Source organism: Betta splendens, chromosome 9, assembly GCF_900634795.4.
Source record: "Betta splendens chromosome 9, fBetSpl5.4, whole genome shotgun sequence".
NCBI lineage: Eukaryota > Metazoa > Chordata > Actinopteri > Anabantiformes > Osphronemidae > Betta > Betta splendens.
In genome coordinates, this window is record NC_040889.2 from 22,803,335 (window position 1) to 22,821,168 (window position 17,834).

A 17,834-nucleotide genomic window follows, 5' to 3' on the forward strand; every position below is an offset into this window, starting at 1 on the left:
GAATGACTAAACAATTGCACAAAAGGGGAACAACTCAACATTTTTGTGCAGGTTTTGTTTGACCTTAACAATGTTTTTTTGTAAATTGGCATCAATTGTTGAGGTTAAAAATATATTTATTTTCTTTGTTTTCATGTAAGGTACATTATTAGGTTATATGCAGTCTAAAATGTTTAGAAAACAATCTTCATCCTAAATTACTAGTGTTTTTAAGCTATTCAAGTTGTGTTTAGAATTTGAAATGCAATGGCTCCTCAATTTGAAGTTTAGCATTTTGCATAAACACATAAGGCTGCCACTCATGTCCATGTTGTTGTTTAATCAAACAGTTAAACTAAGACAAAACGACCTAACGACTTATTACCATTAATAAATAAAATCTGTTAACAAACCATGTTGGCCTAGTTCTGGTTAAAAAATATTTAAAAATTCTCACATCTAACATGAAGGTACAGGTAAACTCAATTAAGTCACTTTAAGCTTTAACCATTGAATGATTCGTGGGTGCGTTGTCAGGAGTGCTGTGAGTCGCCTTTTTTGGCTTTTTGTGATTGGTCAAACGACCTGTGACGATTCTACAGCGGAGACTCTGATTGGTCAGCGTCTAGAATCCAGGTAGTGGAAACGCGAGTGGTAACTAGCATGCACTGTACGTACTTTATACGTGTTTTAAACTATATAGATTGAGTTACGCAGTAATTTACATGTATAAAAACCTGGGTCAGGACGTTTGCGTAAGGAAAATTTATTTTTTATTTACTATATGGCGCTGATACGTGGTAGTAACAGTTAGACCTTTTACTAGTGGTCGCAGTTCAGTACGTGTAATTCTTAAACGCACTTTGCTCGTCCGCTTTATCAGTGAAGTTTCATGGCGTGAGTGTTACTTACACACAAATCTCTGCTGAAAAAACACCGTGTTTGTGTCTCTCACGTTGCACAGTAGATCACGTGACCCATCAGACTTGCAGTTAAAATGTGTTTCATTCAGTTTGGCACCGTGTGTCCCATTTATTACAAGCCTTACAGACACTTGAGATAGATGGCAGACACGCAGCTTTTAGAGCTAGACAGGCAAGGATCTAATTTAGGTCTTTTGGTTTTAATGATGGGGTTGGTCAGAGATGGCTACTGTAGGAAGGGCTTTTATTTCAGTGCATTTTACTTGGAGTACTTACACAAGATGGGAGCTCAGTCCAGCCCTAAAAACACTAAGAGCCAGCACCAGTGTCTTTCACAAAACATGACAATTAATCTAAAGCCCCATGTGAATCTTTATTTGAACAAAAGTGCTGGTTTTATAACTAAATGAGCCCATGTATTTTGTGCCATTCTCTTAATTTTGCTCCTGAGTTGCCCCTTCAATTACTGTATTTAGCTCTGGACAATTATGACTAATGTAGCAATCTGCAAGCACCATATTATGTTGTTGCTGACCAAATATTTTTAATTTAATGCATAATAACATATATTTTTTCCTGAATAATATCGGTTCACTGCAGAGTAACTATAAATGCCAAATAATACATAGTCGTGAATTTGAAAGCAGTATAAAAATGTTTAAGGAAGCTTTTCCTGTAACTGCCTCAGGCGAAATATACTGAGACAGTTGAACAAATAATAGCCTTTTAAAAGTAGAATTGATGGTGAGGTTGCTGCACTGGATTGATACATTATGAAGCACCAGCGAGTGTATGAGTTCCTTCTTACAGGATGCTTCTTTTAAAAAAAACTTTTTGTCTTATTACATCCTTTCCATTTTGATGATGCCTTTCCATTGTGAATTATCTAATAAAGTAAGGAGATCATCTTTAAAATGGCACTTCCCAGAGGTGCATGTGGGATATTGGTGTTTCAGTATGAAAAGGGCATTGACGTTCACCCCCCACCCCCACCACCTCCCTCCACCCACTCATACATGCTCATAGAAGTCTCCATGTATTTGACTAAACTAGTCTAGGTTTATTAAAATTTAACATATTCGTAACTGTCAGAAGAAATCAGTATTTTACGCCATTTGCATGTACTTATGATTGTTTGCCTACATACTGTCCTTCAGTTGTGTTTCTGCTCACACAGCTTCCCTGATGGAAGCGCCTCTGTTTCCCCGTGAGTCCGGGCAGTTTATAGCAGAGCGCAGTCAGGACGTGTTTGTGGAGGATGAAGGAGTACAGAAGGTGGCGGAGATGCTCTTCACTCTCCGACACAGTGATGATTTGACTGCCAGTGGCTGGAAAAAGGCAAATCCATTGGCTCCAGCACCCACCTCTGACCAGGGGAGTTAATCAGCGCCTCAAATTCTGAATTGAATTTGAAGACTTTGGCATTTGAGTTGTTAATATTAAGAAACACAGACTTTACATAATCGCAGATTATGATTTTTTTGGCATTTGAGTTGTTAATATTAAGAAACACTGATTTTACATAATCGCATATTTTAAATTTTATATAGTAGTTTCTGTCTCTTTATATTAATGGCTTGGTGATATATTGTAAATAGAGGTTAATGATGAGGCACTGAGTTTACTAGCTCATAAAATATTTTATGGTGTCACACTGAGATATTAGATCAAACATGCGTAATGTAAGCTTTGAAGGTCAGGAAACCAGTTCTATGGTGTGCCATAAACACTACTTCCTAGTATTTTTAATCATTTGTCCCCTTGTGCGTTAACTCTTTGCTACTTTACAGTTTAAGCATTTTGGAATGATTTCTTGTGCTTAAAATCACTGATGGTCTCTCTCAACGTTGCAGGCCTTAAACTGGGTGTTTGTAGTAGACACTATGAACTTCTCCTTTTGGCCCGAGAAAGAAACTCAGCAGTGTGAGGTGACGTATAAAGGAACCACGTACACTGGCTACATGACCCTGTGTGCTGCCATCACCAGGGCAATGGATGAAGGTAAATGGGTTAACATTCTGTGAGTCGATTGCGTCAATTTACCAGCTGTAGCCTGACTTTTTAGCAAAGCCGGATTGTGCTCGTATAAAACCAGTGTTGGTGAAAGGAAATTTAAACAATGCTGTACCACTGTTGGAGCGTTCATCCAGTTTGTGGCGTTAACGTCTGTCCATTCAAGCCTTCTATGACGTCTTTTTCTCTGCAGCTTCTTGTGTTGTCTTTCTTTTTTCAGTTACTGTATATGCGCCCTTTACTTGAACCCGTCCTGCTGGAAAGTCTCTTGTAGCTCTGCATGCGCCTGTGCATCATTCACAATTAGTGGTAATGACTCCGGATATGAATCCATTATGTCTCATATGGAAAAGCATTCTCAGTGTGTGGTGGACGTGGCCTTTACAATTACAAGAGGTTCTCGCAGATAAACCCAGGTGGCTTTGCACCAGTGCGTGAATCTCAGAACAATTATGCCTTTTTGTGGTGTAACCACATAAATATACGTTCGCTGTAGAATGTCAGCTTATGACAACTTAGTTCTCTGTAGCCTTGAACATAGTCTTTGTCTCTAGTACCTCTTGAATGATTCTAGCTGCTTCTCCTCTCCTCACTCCTCAGGTATACCGATCACCGATCCAAAGTACTTCTCTCAGATAAGTGTGGACGAGCTGGCACATGTGCTTCGATCAGACAATGAAACGCCGATGCCAATGCTGCAGGAGCGCCACAAGGTTCTAACACCATTACTTTAATATGTGGAAGCCATGCATTAGAGCTGTTATGGTAAACTGAATGCACTGCTTGATTTACCAAGCCTACTTTGACAATGCAGTTTGAACCACCTTTAGGAAAAAAAAGTGAGAATGTCTGCACCTTCTATTTCCACTATGTGTTCAAAACTCCGCAGAAGTGTAATATCTGTAATTTTCACTTTTGCGTCAACCGATTGAGAAATATTTTATTAATTATGCAGCACAAAACTAAAGCTGCTATTTTCAGTGTTGTTGAGTGAATGTTTTACCTCTAATTGATCGGCTGAACAAGGAAATTAAATCTTATTGAAAACTACTGCATTGTTATCTATTTGTGTTGTTAGTGTTTGTGTTTCATAAGGCAGTATGTGTTCTTTCTTTGTATGAAATATCAATATAAATTAACATGTTTTCTCAGAAAGTCTATTATTTTATTACATTATTAGATCTTCCTGCACATATTTTGACATCAACTAGAGAAACTGATCTCATATATATATATATTCAGTTAATATTGTTGTTTGTTAGGGTTGCATTATTACTCCAACTGTTATTTCCTGTAGGTGGGAATTTAATGCATGCAGCTCTCGACTCATTATCCTGGTTTAAATTTGAACACATCACATACCAAGTCTTTCTAACAAGGTGCTGACTGAGGGCGGCTGCGTCCTGCTGGAACACGGCGGAAGCTTCCGCAGTTTTATCAGCCAAGCCGGGAACGACGCCCAGAAGATGGTGGAGTTGATCGTGAAGAAGATCCCATCCTACAGGGATGAAGCTACGTATGAGGTCAGAGTCAACGAGGCCTAAAGAGCCTATGGAAGATTTAGAGTTTCAAAATGTGCAGGGAAATGGTTTTTCAGAGTTGTTGTTATGTGGATGCTTTTCAAAAGTTTTATCTAGTTTTAATGTTTGAGGTGTGTGACAGACAGGACATTCAATAGTTTATTACATTACTAATAATAAAATTATAATAATCTCTTCTTAGTAAGGTGTAAAATTATAAACATAGGGTATTGTATTTGTGGAGGTTTTTATCACTTTAATGAAGAAGAAGCTGTTTCTTTCTTGTGTAGACATTTTAAATGCATACTCTAAAATATATAACATCTTGAAAGCACATAGAGAATTTACATGATCTGAAATAAATAAATAATAAATGATTCAGATAAATGATGATGTGAGAGTTCCATCTCCTGGCCAGACGCAGTGTAGCAGGAGCTTTGTCAGCAAAGGAAACGGTTTTGATCCGCGCATATTTGATGTAGCCATTATATTACATTTGCGTACTAATAACAAGCAGTGGCTTAATAACAAGTAAATGTATTGGAAAGTACAGAACCTATGAGCAGCGTATACCGTTTCCATCCTGTTTTGTTTCAGGGGAGGAGAATCTCATTCTACAAGCGTGCCCAGATCCTGGTGGCTGATTTCTGGGGCGTCCTGGAAGCCAGAGGAGAGGGAAATATCACGAACATGGACGGCCTCACTATGTTTGCAGACTACAGGGTCCCACAGGCTCTTGTGTATCTTGGGGCGCTGCGATACTCTGATGCACTGATGCAGACGCTGAGGAAGGGTGAGACAACACCGTGTGCGTGTCTCTGCTCATAAAGTATTTAAAAATAGTAGTTGCTAATTGTGTGTTATGTGTTTGCCTTCCGCTTGTCTCAGGCGAGCTGCTGTGTTCGGGGGACAGGAGGGAGGTTGAGATCCGAGGTTGCTCAATTTGGTGTGTGGAGCTGATCAGAGAGCGCCTTCACAAGTTAGTGCAGGAGGGAGGCGGGCAAAGCTGCGACATCAACGCCGTAATCATCGACTTCTACCTGTGGCCCTACGCCAAACAGCACCACAAAGAGATGGCCCACATTCCCATACACCACACACGCTGTATTTACTACTGACAGGCTCGCTGGCAGCATCACATACAGTGGTCTGCACCCCACAGCGTGCTGCCTTGGCACCGGTGCCCTGGGATGAAGCCAAGCATTTCTCTGCACCAGATACGGCATCTGTCTCGCTGTTCAGCGAACAGGTGTGACGCTCTAATGCAGCACGCTCGTCTGTGTGGGCAGCAGCACTGTCAGATCAAACGTTTCCTGTTGACGCGATGCAACAGTTTAACAACAAATGTGGAAATACAATATTTTTCAGTGTAAGATTGTTTGCATGTTTTGCTTTTTTTGGGTGGCTCTTGTTTCTACTGAACACAGGCAGTTTGTCTTTAACTTTAGGACTTAGGACTAAATCACATTACACTATAAATGTGTTGAAATTGACAGTCATATAAAACATGAATACTCTCCATTTGAACAAGAAAAGAAAACTAGGCCATCGATTCCTATTCTTATTATTCTTTTTCTTATCTTGCGTCACATCAAATTCTATTTATATTTATGGCAAATTAATTCACAGTGAATACTTTGGGCTTAAAACTGACAATCAGATCACAAACGTGCATAAATCATATCCCATTAGTTCTTGTATATAAGTTGAATGCATATTACGATATATCAAAACCACATAATTGAACTAGCAGATTAACAGTCAAAAGATGGCGCTGTTGTGTTTACGGACCGTTCGGAGCGAAACCGTGTACGCTCTTGAACGCGTCTCGCGCTTCCGTCGACCTCAGCGGTGGTTTCCCGGGCAACTGAGAAGCGACAACAAACGAGGAACGGCACCAAGTTAAGGACAACAACAGCAACACGTCAAACGAAGACGATGGTGTCAAACACACAAGGCCGTTACCGGAAGGCTCGGTTTCGTTAACGGAAGGCACCGGATCCGGTCTGTTTTCGCTACTTTTAATGGTCCCGAACCGTCATGAGCGAGGTCTGTGTGCGGGTGGCGGTTCGGATCCGTCCCCTGCTTCCCAGAGAAGTCCTCCACAACCACCAGGTGTGTGTGCGGGCCGTGCCCGGCTCCGCTGACGTCATGCTCGGCTCGGACCGAGTCTTCTCCTTCGACCACGCGTTTGGACCGACGGCCAGTCAGGATGAGGTGTACGCGTCGTGCGTCCGGCCGCTGGTGGAGGCTCTGGTCGACGGCTACAACGCCACCGTCTTCTGCTACGGACAAACTGGGTCGGGAAAGACGTTCACTCTCGGAGGGGTGACCCTGGGTGAGTTGACCCGGGTCCCGGTGTCATCCCCGGCCCAAAGCGTCGGTTCTGGTGTTTCACTTGCTGGCCTTTGCCTCTGCTCCTTCTCTCAGATGAAGATGGAGGAATTATAGAGCGCGTGTCCCAGGACGTGTTCTCCCTGCTGGGGGAGAAGAGAGAGAACAATGAGGCCCGAGTGCGGGTCTCCTACATGGAGCTGTACAAGGAGGAGCTCCGGGACCTGCTGGAGCTGCAAACCGTTCACAAAGAGCTGCACATCAGGGAGGACGAGCGGGGGAACACAGGTAGGGAAGTAATATGTCACCGGATGAGAGTTCTCCATGCACATTGTGGACTGGAGGACGTCATTTCCCACAGTTATCCTTGTTCTGTTTGCGTTCTCCAGTGGTGGTGGGAGCCAGAGAGGTGGCGGTCGCTTCAGCAGAGGAGCTCCTCAGTGTTCTACAAACGGGCAATGCCCTGCGCCGCACCGCCCCCACGGGCATGAACGAGCACTCCAGCCGCTCACACGCCATCCTCACCCTCCAGCTTCACCGTCGCCATGACGACCCGTCTCCGCGGCCCGCCCGCTCCCCCAAGCTCTGCCTGGTGGACCTGGCCGGCTCGGAGCGCGCGGGGAAGACGGGCGACGCGGGCGCGCGCCTCAAGGACTCGGTCCACATCAACACGGGCCTGCTGGCGCTGGGGAACGTCATCCGCGCCCTCTCCGATCCCGCTCGAGGTCGCCGCGGCAACGGCTGCAGCGGCGCGCACGTGCCGTACCGCGATGCCAAGATCACGCGTCTGCTGCGCGACTCCCTGGGGGGCACGGCCCACACGCTGATGGTGGCCTGCGTCAGCCCGTCCCACCACAGCGTGGCCGAAACGCTCAACGTGCTGCTGTTCGCGGCCAAAGCTCGGCACGTGCGCAACCACCCCGGGGCCGCGGCCGCTCAGGCGGAGGTCAAATTATGCCCCACACCTTGGGACCCTGGCAAGGCCCGGCTAGGGGAGCTGGAGTATGAGGCCCAAACACTTAGAGTGCTGCTGAAGGAGAAGGAAAAAGAGATCGAGGTTGAACGGGAGAAGGCTGGAGAACGGGAGAGCGTTAAAGTAACTGAGTCCAGTCACATTAAAGAGTCCGGTGAGGCGGTGACGGAGGAGGACGTATCGCAGTACCACCTCCTGGCTCAGGAAGCTGCAGCTCTGCTTGCACGCATCTCTGGCTCCTCTCTGAGCCAGGCTCTCAGGGAGCAACTGGAGGATTGGCAGGGACGATTGACAGCTGTCAATAACTCGCAGCAAACCAATGGCAACAACAAGGAGAGGGACGGAGAGCGTGACCGTGCTACTATACTGAAGCTCAGACGAGAGCTCAGCAGATGCAAGGTTTGTTGGAGGTTTGTAAAACCGTGCTTCAACAAAAATGCAACCTGGATAGAGTCTTTTTGTTTCTCTGTTGCCCTTAGGAAGCACTCGCCGTAGAGGAACAGCTGCTGCAGCAGAAGAATGCACAGCTGACACAGGTACAAAAACAAGTGGAGATGCTTGTTCAGGAGAACAAAACACACCTACAGGCCTTAGAGGAGGAGAAGAGGCGAACTCAAATACAGGTGAAACGCTTTGAATGTAGCTCGGTTTTTCAGTGTGTATTCAAGACGGTAGCTAGCAGGAAATAAAATTTGTAACTGCTAATGACCACAATTGTGTGTTTTCTTTTCTTCTTTTCAGGCTGAACAGCTGGTTGACCAGCAGATTTCGATGGATCGCCTTCGCAGTGAGCTCATTTCCGCACAGAGTTCAAGCGGGGGGGCGATGGTGGAGTCACGGGCGTCTGCGGGCTCAGGCAAGAGGCCTCATAGCGTCCCTCTGATGGGACCCAGCTGTGGAGCCAGGTCTTCCAGGAAGGTTTGAAGCTGTTCAGTCCCCATTTCACGTTTGTTTGTTAACTAGCTTTGTATAGTTCATTTGTACATGTTTGTGTGTTTGTAGATTTACTCCAGCCCCCCCACCTATTCACTGGAGAGGGTGATGGCAGCGTTTAAAATGCGTAGTCATCTCCTGCTGGCTGAGATTGAGGAGAAGGATGAGGTGTTCTGCCCTTTCATAAAACAACAGGCGGAGGCCAACGATGAGGATGAAACGAAGAAGGATGACGAACACGCAGGCACAACAGGATTTAGGTTAGAGATTAATTAAGCAGTTCAGACCCAAGTGTACTGGACTAGGGTGTCACACATCAGTAATCTTTCAGATAATATGTTTATACGAATATACAATGATTAACATAATCATGTGCCTTAATATTATATAACAGACGTTCTTTAAATCGAACTTGGACCGGCCGCCAGAAGAAAACAGCTGTAAAAGGAAAAAATGCTCCACTGGACCGAACATCTAATGGAAACCTCTCACCAATCGGTACCCTTTTCAAATTTTGCTAATTATATAAAAATTTTAGACGGTTGTTTCCTTTGCTCATTGTCAGTTGCTGTATGTTCTTAGGGGCCAAGGACAGGAAGGCAAAACTAGGAGCCATTGTTACTCAGAGAAGGATCCATGATCTGTCAGCCAGCATGCACATGAAAGAGGAGCTCATCAAACAGCTCAGCCAAACTGGTGAGTTACTTTTATCACATGCATATGTGTGTTCATCTGGTCAAGAACAATGTTTGAATGGTTTATGTATAAGAAGTAACCAGTAACTAGTGCTGACGACTGCTCAAAGCATTAAAAAGCTTCTTTATTTTATACATATTCCATCTGTTTTCATATGACAGAGAGGGAGGTTCGGGCAGTGGGCAGACACGCCAGCTCCAGCGGTGACCTGTTGGAAAGGCTCTCGGTGCAGAGCCAGCAGGTCCGAGCAGAAGCGTACCGCAGCCTGCAGCACATGAGGCTGCAGAGAGCACAGCTCCAGACCAGCCTCCAGCAACAGACCGTGGCCAGTCACGACACCGCTGAGCTCCCTCAGAATGGGGTGAGCTGCAGTATTTTTGAAACATTTTGTCTACACAGTGCAATATGATATGAGATGAACATATTCTGGTCTAGGATGGCTCTCTCCACCCATTACTAACCATGCTCTAGGGCCATATTAAACCTTAGTGGAGCTAATTTGTGTAATCATGCACTAAGTACACCTACGCATCACAGAGATACAATATCTTGCACATGGCATATCTTTGTGTACACCAACAGGGGCAAAGAGCAGGAGACGTTGCTTTGTGCAAGAGAAGTCACCAGGAAGAATCAAAGAAAAAGGTAAAATATTAATAAATGGATTTGTTCTTTAAGGGTTTATTTTACTTTGTAGTATTATTAGATGCATGAGTACCTTTTTATAAATAATCATCTCCCTGCTTCGTCAATACTTGACCCTTCCTCCTCCTGCTGTAGCTGTGTGACAGTTGGCTGGAGACAGAGGAGGAGCTGGTCCTCCAGAAGAGAGTGGAGCTGCAGGAGCTGGAGGAGGAGCTGAGGAGGAGAGAGGAGGTGCTCCTGCGTAGAGAAGCCTGTCTGCAGCAGAAAGACAAGCTGGAGATCAAAAGGCTACGCTCCAGTCAGGTTTGCACACTGGTGGCCCTGTGTGATTTGGTGTCAGGTGTGTATCACAGAAAAAATTGTGTTCTTTGTGTTAATGATTTCTCAGGCTCTGAATCAGGAGCTGCTGCGCGTCTCGATGCGGCTGGAGTCTGTGGAGGAGCAGCTGTGGAGCAGTAGCACTTCAAGGTTGACCATCACTGTAGAAGAACTGGAGAAGGAGAGAGACCTGCTGGGACAAAAGAGAGACGCCCTGGATGCACAGCTGAAAGAAAATCGAGTGCTGAATGTGGAGGTCAATAATAAGATGTGTGGAGTTCCAATAAGATATTTATCTGTTATGTTTGGTTTTCTGTTACGTTTTATTAATCACTGGTCTGCATTTTTCCTGAAGGAAGAGCATTCGCTGCTGCAACTGGATGAAGCTATCGAAGCTCTGGATGCAGCTCTGGAGTTCAAAAACCAATGCATCCAGGAAAAACAGAGGAATTTGTTAATCACAGACTCTTCACCACGTCCGTCTCAAAGCACTGAACCCGCAGACCTCTGTGATATCGTTAGTAAACTAAAGAAGCTTTCACTACGCGAGACCTCCGAGCTGCTCTTGAAATATTTCAACAAGGTGAGATAAAATGCCTGCATGTATAGAAACCTGCATGATCGCTCGCTTCATCTAGTAATACATGTTGTTTCCTCCTGTTTTCTCTTCCTCTCCAGGTTGTGTGTCTGCGTGAGGTGGAGCGCCATTTGCGTCTGCGTTGTGAAGAGCTGGAGCTTCATGTTGGGGAGCTAGAGGTGGTGTTGAAAGAGATGGAGGCCAGCATGCAGCGCCTGGCCGTGGATGTGGACCGCAGGCTCACCCAGCAGCACAGAGATCACCAGAACCACATACAGCTGCTGCTGCAGAAACTTCAAGGTGAGGAAAACCATTAAACAGGATCCCTTTGCTTAATACTTGTACAGACACTGTGGCCTGGTTACTGCAAATTACTTTTCTTTTTCTTGTGCATGTGTGTGTTTTTAGAAGGCGGCACAGGAGAGGTACAGCAGGCTATCCAAGACAAAGTGCAGCATTTGGAGAAAGAGCTGTTTTTCTACAGAAGCTCCAGTCGGCAGCTCAAAAAGAAACTTAAGGAGCTCCTCAGTGGCTCCCTACAGCCTGATCTGCAGCGCTCACACACACAGGACACCAGACAATCACACGATACGCAGATATATGGAAGCGCAGACAACTCCCAAACCTACACTGAAGAGGTACAGACAAGTACCCATATTACACCAACATACACAAAAATACACGCTAAACATCCAGATCAAAACAACCACTCTAATATGAAACAGGCACACCAGCTCCCCTGTCCCTCCTCATCTTCTGAGCTCCAAGTCTTCAGACAGACAAACATGCCTGAACACAAACAGACACACATAAAATCCCAGAGTAGTGAAAGAGAGGCTGGTCGCTATGGGCAAAGTATGGAGATGACGCCAGTCCGCCTGTGTCGTCGAGACCTGAGACAGATCTCTCCACGTGACCTGCAGATCTCTGGTTCTGCCACGAGGAGGCGACAGTCTGCTGTCAGCACCAGCACTGAGACCATACTAGAGGACTCCATAGAAGTGCCCAGAAACACTGACAGATGATGCTGTGTCCTTCACATAGCTGTTTCTTAGTGTAACATAGATCGTAGGGCCTTGCTTAAAATGCTTGTTGGAAAGTACTTAATTTAATTCCCCGAATAAAAAAATTATAATTATAAGAATGAGAAAAATTGGAAAACAGCAGTTTTGTTTTCCGTATTTCTCTTTACCATTGACCTCTGTGTGACATGTTGTTTTTATAGAATAGTCCAGCCAAGGAAAACCGCCAATTCATGGTGCCTTTATGCAATGTTTGTACCAACTCTTGCAACATCAAGCTGCATCCATTTAATTAAACCTTGTCTCTGTTTAAATTGGGATTTACAGAGTACAGCTTTGCCTTAGACCTTTAAATTCCAGCAATGTTAAGCACTTAAATTGCAAATTCTTGACTACTGTATGTGTGTGTCAGTAATTTAAAGCTTAGTAGTGTTTTTTTTATGCATTTGATTTTTTTTTTTATGCATTTGAGTATGTGTGCACTATGAGCTATTGACTGTTTTTTACTGCTGTGTAAATTATTTCTTTGCCTTTGGGTGATTTTTTTAAATTTTGCTAAATATAATAAACTTATTACAATATGCATTGCCACTGTTTTCTATTATGATGTGGGCTCGTTCATCCTCTCAATCCCATCGCAAGTTACCAAACATACAATGTAGCTTCATTCTTAAATGATCAAAAAGAACACCTTTTTTCTGTATATTAATTTATATTTTCGTTTTCGTACATTTGAAATTTAAATGTTTTGCATTCTAATAAACTAGCGATATACTCTAGAATCTATAGAATCGACAAATAAAAATCTTACAACACACACTTGGAGCTAATAGCAACGGATTATCTTCCAGGCTTCACTGAGCTATAACTGTTCTGTGGTAAAATAGTATAGAATTTTCTTTTCAGATTCTACTGACTGAAATCGAAAGTAGTCGTTTGCTGTGTAACTTTTCCATTACATAAATTCTAGATTCTTTCGATGTTAGGACAATAAATAATATAATTGAAGTAGTTTTCTGCTGGTAAAACGCTGATCGGAGATTCTCGCCTTTTTGGCACCGCTGGGCTACCGTACATTCAATAGCTGGTCAGAAACCAACTACAGTCTACTGACGAACAGGTGAAAGTCTTTACAGCAACTTTTCTTGCTAGCGCTGCCTCCTGAGCTCAGGTCAGTGTGTGTGTTAAACGCGTTAAAGAGACGTGGCGTTATAATTGTGGTTTTGACTGCCGTACATTACTGGTTTTACACTTATCTAGAAGCTAACAAAGGGGCTAGGCTCTGGGACGTTACAGTTAGCTAGGCTCAGTAGGTTAATGCTAACTGCGTCTGTCTGTTAGAATACTGTTAGAATCAGTGCAGTTCAGATCACTTATATTCTTTAGAATTTATTAGTTTCTTGAAATAAACTCTAACTGTAGAATTTGCTGTTTGAATAACGGTAGCTAAATATTGGGGAGCTCATTTCAAAAGAGCTCGCCAACAGAAGCTAACTCATTTCATTGTGTTTGTGTCCTTTTGTCTTCTTTTTCACAACAGTAAGTTGTATTTTCGCAATGGCATCGTCTGCAATGATCACCGTCCCCACCACCGCCTCCAGATTTGCCCTTCTCAAGATAGACTCGGATTCGGACTCCGACACCTCCGAATCGGGGAAGACCAAAGTCAAAGGTGGACGGGACACGTCCGGGAAGCCCCGACAGGGCAAGGCAGGAGCAGCCGGGGGGAAGGCGACGCAGGCCACCGACAAGAAGAAAGACAAGAAAAAGAAGAGGAAGGAGCAACAGCAGAGTGAGGCCAACGAGGCACGTTATTGTCCTCCCCTTGGTTTGTATCCTGGTAAATGGACGGCATTAAAGGCCTGCGTGTGACGATAGACATGGGTGCTAAACGGTGCTCAGCTGTTCTTTCACTTCATGTGAAGTGAAACTGTGGAGGATGTTGTCTGCTTCAGCAAGAAACTGATAACGCTGACCGTTTAGTTTTTGTTCCCAGCTGTTCAGTACAGGTAGATAAGCTGGTTCAGACTGAGAACACCACCAGGCTTTAATGTGTCAAGTAAACAGTGTGTATTGTGTTTAATTCTATGTGAAGTTAGGTGATACATTTGTCAACTGAACAATAGAAATGTATAAAGGCACAATTCTTTAATCTGGAACTAGTCTGATCAGTGTTCTATTCACAGCATGCTACGATCTGGCTAATCACCAAATTGTTTCCTTTATTTCAATGAAAATCCTTGAGAGTAATCAAGAGTGAAATTTTTATAACTTACTATTCCACATAAAGACAACAGACATAGAAAGAGTTTAATGTCATTAGAAAACATTTGTTTATGTCTGACTTTGAAAGTGGACACAATAATAAATGATCTCAAGACTAATGTTACCAGAACTCCAAAGGTACTACTTTTTATACACCGGTATGATGGTTTATTCCATGTTAAACAGTCGGGCAAGGTATTGTTCATCAAAATAGCTATCACGGCTTTAATGAATTGGTGTTTAGACGTTTACACTTTTTCATTCTACCAGTTACGTAATTTGGCCTTTAAGAAGATTCCTCAGAGGTCCAGTGCCCCACCTCCTTGTATGTCACTGTCAGAAATAGCCAGCGATCTTGTCACCCCTACACCAGGAGACAACAATCTTCCGTCAGAGGGTTGGCAGCAGTGGAAGCAGCGAGATGAGCAGGTAAGACAATACCAAACTCCCACAACCCACTAATAACACTCTGCTCTGTAGCTCTGTAATTTTGAATCTAACTCTGTGGCACTTTTTTTCTCACTTGCAATCAATACTGCTTTGCTACTTTGAGTCATCTTAATGGCAGACACATTCACCAGATTGTGACTCCTTTTTCTTTTGCATCATGTGTTTTTTTTGTTTCTGTCGTTATAATTAGCAGATTGTATTACTCTTCCTTTTCTGCGTTACTGTCTTTCACTTAGATAACATCAGAACTATATGAGGCAGACTTGGAAAAGGCCTTGATTCTAAGTAAACTCGAGTATGAACAACAGAAACAGGTACAGTGTCTCTGTCTAGCTCTTAATTTAGTGCATAATTCCAGTTTAATAGGTTATGAAAAAACTAAATTGTCACATCACAAATTGATATTTATATAAATATAAATTCTTTCCCCCTAATACCAAATGTCAGAACTTGAACTTGTCAGTTTTTTTTTATTGTGTAACATTTATAGCACTGAATGTGTAATACAGCATTGTAATTACTGGCCAGTAATAGAAAATGATTAATTAACTTAGATGACTACTGTTCGTAAGTTCCAATTCTAAGTTAAATTATTTGGTTTCATTTTGCAGAACATAAACACATCCTCACCAAAGTCACGAGGAGGTAAAGAAGGTGGAGGAAAGAAGGACAAAAAGAAGAATCAGCAGACAAAAGACAAAAAAACAGTTTCACTGCAGGACTTTCAGTCCGATGGCAGCGTAGGTGAGATAAACATGTTGAATATTTTATAATACATTGTACACTGATGTAATTTAGGCCTAGGGAGAAAACTTTTTATTTGTATTGATAAAAAGTTGTTTAATACTACATATCGTACTACTCTATATACTTAAAAAAAGATAGATATGTATGTATTCATTACTTTAATGTCTCGTTGTAGAACCTCAGAGTAAGAAACAAGAGAAAGAGGTGTGTAACAACATTCATTATAACAACACACAACAAAAAATGTAATTACCTATATCTTGTATGTAGAAGATTTTGCTTTGGGGTGACTACAACGTAGGATCTAACACCACTGTTATTCCACTTTCCACATTCAGGACACAAGAGTGGTTAACCCAGCACTTGGAATCGGACAGGAAGAACGCTTTTTCAATAGGCTTGAAGATGATGTCACTCGGATTATTCAACGAGAGAAGAGACGCGAGCAGTTTGCAAACTGCCCTGGACAGGAAGGCAACAATTCCACCGATGAACCTGTAAGTGGACACGCTAATACAGTAAAAGTGTGGGTGTGTGTGCATTATCCAGTCAGGATATACGGTGTCAACCAGATGTTAGATGTTTTTTTTGTGTGTGTTATGAAGCCACAGTGGCTGATTTAAATTTGACCTGCCCCCTTTTCCAGGACCCCCGGGCAGAACAGCTGAAGTATGAGCTGGAGAAAAAAGATGAGGAAATTGATAAGTTAAAGAAGACTATCACACAGTGGGAGGCAAGTACTTACTTACTCGGCTTACATGGATAATTAATCATTGCCCTTTTTCACTTACTAGAACAGCTGCTGTTTTGTCAACTACAGGGAGCCACTGTTCCCTGCAGCAACACTTTATAAAGCTGTGTCTAAACAGAAACCCAGTGTGGACTGCTGTTCTTTTTTACTGGGGGCTTTTTGGGACTGAAACATACCATAGGCCATCTGTACTTTGAAAGTTCACAGAGACCAATACATGATAACTGGTTATGTGTTTAAACACAGGGAAACACACGTGAAGCCTAAAAATATGTTTTGGGTTGGATTGATTCCAAGTGGATAATGACATGTCTAAAAATTAGGTGGATATGCTTTTATTAAGATGTATTAGGCAGTCGAAGTGCTCATATCCCACAACAGACCTGTAAGATTTCTAAAAAATGCTGCTTGTTACCACACTTCTGTTGTTTTTATAAACCGCAGCAGCAGGGTCATTCTCTTATTACTGCTCTACTGAGGCAAATGACCAACGTTTTCTGTCTCGCTCTATTCCAGGTAAAATACAAAGAGGTAAAAACAAGAAATTCCCAGCTGCTAAAGATGCTCCAGCAAGGAGAGAGTGAGTTGATTGCTGCATGTTGCAAACAGCTTCCCTGTCCTTTTGTTGCTCTTTTGATGAGGACCTAATGTGACCTGTGTGTTGTCTACATTAGTGAAAGACAAAGCAGAAATCCTTCTACAAGTAGAAGAGCTATTGCATATCAAGGAAGAATTGTCCTCGCAGGTATGTTATAGTAAGATTTAGCTTGTGAGAGGATTTGCTGACTGAGTTACTTTATGTTTATGCGCAATTGTTTTCCAAAGGTAACATTACTACATGCTGCCCTTGAACAAGAAAGATCTAAAGTCAAAGGTCTGCAGGCAGAGCAACCCAAACATCAGGTCAGTGTACAAACATGTAACCTGTCGCGATAATAATGACAATATATACATACTTATTGGCTTTTAACATCAGTTATTTCAAGAATCTCTAGTCTTTTAAATAATCATGGTCTTTCTGGACATATTTGTTTTGCAGGCAAACAAGAAAGGGAAGAAAGGCTCAGAGGTGGATCTATGAGGGTTGTAAAACCGAAAACAGCAAGAGTGGATAAAAAAACACTAGTTATCATATACAGGGTTTTTTTTAAAGCTCAGTATCCATTTTAGCATAACAATGCATGTCCTCCTAATTACACACACACACACACACACACACACACACACCCCAGGTTGTTATGCAACAAAATAAGTGTTTTAAAACTTCCTTTTAAAACAAAAGGTTCTGTGCTGGCTTGCCCTCTGCAGTGCCACTGCATCTAATACTGTAAGATGTGTGCCTGATCTTTCTGTGGTTCGTTTTTGCCTCACTGTTAAGTAAATAAATGACCTTTTCAGTGAATGCAGTCGTCCATTTTTTTTGGGGGGGTGAGGCAACCCTTTGTAGGAGGTCAGATAAGACTAAGGCAGTAGTAAACATCCATTTTATGAAGTAATAAAAACAATTGACCTTAGATCGCATCATGTTGTAAGAGGAAATCTTTTTTCTCCCTATACAAGCATCATGTTTATTGTTGAGATTACTTATGCTTCCAGAGTTAGAGACTTGTGAGTGAAGGTGACAAAGTCCTGTTGGTTAAGTTCAGTTGACTGTGGATTGGGATGGATGCTTTAAAATCAAGGCATAG

General features: G+C 42.8%; 3 protein-coding genes across 8 annotated transcripts; all 3 read left to right on the top strand.

The window, feature by feature from the left end:
- Positions 1–137: 137 nt before the first annotated feature.
- qng1 (Q-nucleotide N-glycosylase 1) lies at positions 138–5,808 on the top strand. Of its 4 annotated transcripts, none has more exons than XM_055512001.1 (7): positions 138–734; positions 2,080–2,273; positions 2,753–2,903; positions 3,516–3,628; positions 4,295–4,438; positions 5,033–5,228; positions 5,324–5,808. In XM_055512001.1, the coding sequence occupies exons 2-7, from the start codon at positions 2,088–2,090 to the stop codon at positions 5,551–5,553; spliced, it is 1,020 nt and encodes a 339-aa protein (XP_055367976.1). In that variant the 5' UTR covers positions 138–734; positions 2,080–2,087; the 3' UTR covers positions 5,554–5,808. The 4 variants fall into 4 exon arrangements, with proteins under 4 accessions (XP_055367976.1, XP_055367975.1, XP_055367978.1 ...); XM_055512000.1 differs by having other exon boundaries at positions 138–649; XM_055512003.1 differs by having other exon boundaries at positions 138–649; positions 2,080–2,240; positions 2,756–2,903.
- A 132-nt stretch (positions 5,809–5,940) lies between these two features.
- On the top strand, positions 5,941–12,242 carry LOC114862364 (kinesin-like protein KIF27). 2 transcript variants are annotated; one of them, XM_029162578.3, is made up of 15 exons: positions 5,941–6,773; positions 6,866–7,057; positions 7,159–8,141; positions 8,222–8,365; positions 8,484–8,660; positions 8,745–8,935; positions 9,070–9,173; positions 9,258–9,371; positions 9,533–9,732; positions 9,954–10,016; positions 10,152–10,319; positions 10,405–10,590; positions 10,690–10,917; positions 11,013–11,211; positions 11,320–12,242. In XM_029162578.3, the coding sequence occupies exons 1-15, from the start codon at positions 6,476–6,478 to the stop codon at positions 11,934–11,936; spliced, it is 3,864 nt and encodes a 1,287-aa protein (XP_029018411.1). In that variant the 5' UTR covers positions 5,941–6,475; the 3' UTR covers positions 11,937–12,242. The 2 variants fall into 2 exon arrangements, with proteins under 2 accessions (XP_029018411.1, XP_029018412.1); XM_029162579.3 differs by having other exon boundaries at positions 11,323–12,242.
- Positions 12,243–12,909: 667 nt separating this feature from the next.
- On the top strand, positions 12,910–17,548 carry gkap1 (G kinase anchoring protein 1). 2 transcript variants are annotated; one of them, XM_029162587.3, is made up of 12 exons: positions 12,910–13,053; positions 13,474–13,739; positions 14,469–14,627; positions 14,885–14,962; positions 15,260–15,392; positions 15,571–15,599; positions 15,734–15,892; positions 16,042–16,128; positions 16,663–16,726; positions 16,821–16,891; positions 16,972–17,049; positions 17,186–17,548. In XM_029162587.3, exons 2-12 carry the CDS (start codon positions 13,491–13,493, stop codon positions 17,225–17,227), a joined length of 1,149 nt encoding a protein of 382 aa, XP_029018420.1. In that variant the 5' UTR covers positions 12,910–13,053; positions 13,474–13,490; the 3' UTR covers positions 17,228–17,548. The 2 variants fall into 2 exon arrangements, with proteins under 2 accessions (XP_029018420.1, XP_029018419.1); XM_029162586.2 differs by having other exon boundaries at positions 12,950–13,104.
- The last annotated feature ends 286 nt before the right edge of the window (positions 17,549–17,834 follow it).

Coding starts and splice junctions, on each gene's coding strand:
- qng1 (XM_055512000.1), top strand. Junction 2,904..3,515: donor CACCAGGGCAATGGATGAAG/GTAAATGGGTTA, acceptor CTCACTCCTCAG/GTATACCGATCACCGATCCA. Junction 4,439..5,032: donor GGGATGAAGCTACGTATGAG/GTCAGAGTCAAC, acceptor GTTTTGTTTCAG/GGGAGGAGAATCTCATTCTA.
- LOC114862364 (XM_029162578.3), top strand. CDS start 6,476: ATGAGCGAGGTCTGTGTGCGGGTGGCGGTTCGGATCCGTCCCCTGCTT. Junction 8,661..8,744: donor GAGCCAGGTCTTCCAGGAAG/GTTTGAAGCTGT, acceptor GTGTGTTTGTAG/ATTTACTCCAGCCCCCCCAC. Junction 10,320..10,404: donor AAAGGCTACGCTCCAGTCAG/GTTTGCACACTG, acceptor ATGATTTCTCAG/GCTCTGAATCAGGAGCTGCT.
- gkap1 (XM_029162587.3), top strand. CDS start 13,491: ATGGCATCGTCTGCAATGATCACCGTCCCCACCACCGCCTCCAGATTT. Junction 13,740..14,468: donor AGCAGAGTGAGGCCAACGAG/GCACGTTATTGT, acceptor TCATTCTACCAG/TTACGTAATTTGGCCTTTAA. Junction 15,893..16,041: donor ACAATTCCACCGATGAACCT/GTAAGTGGACAC, acceptor CCCCTTTTCCAG/GACCCCCGGGCAGAACAGCT.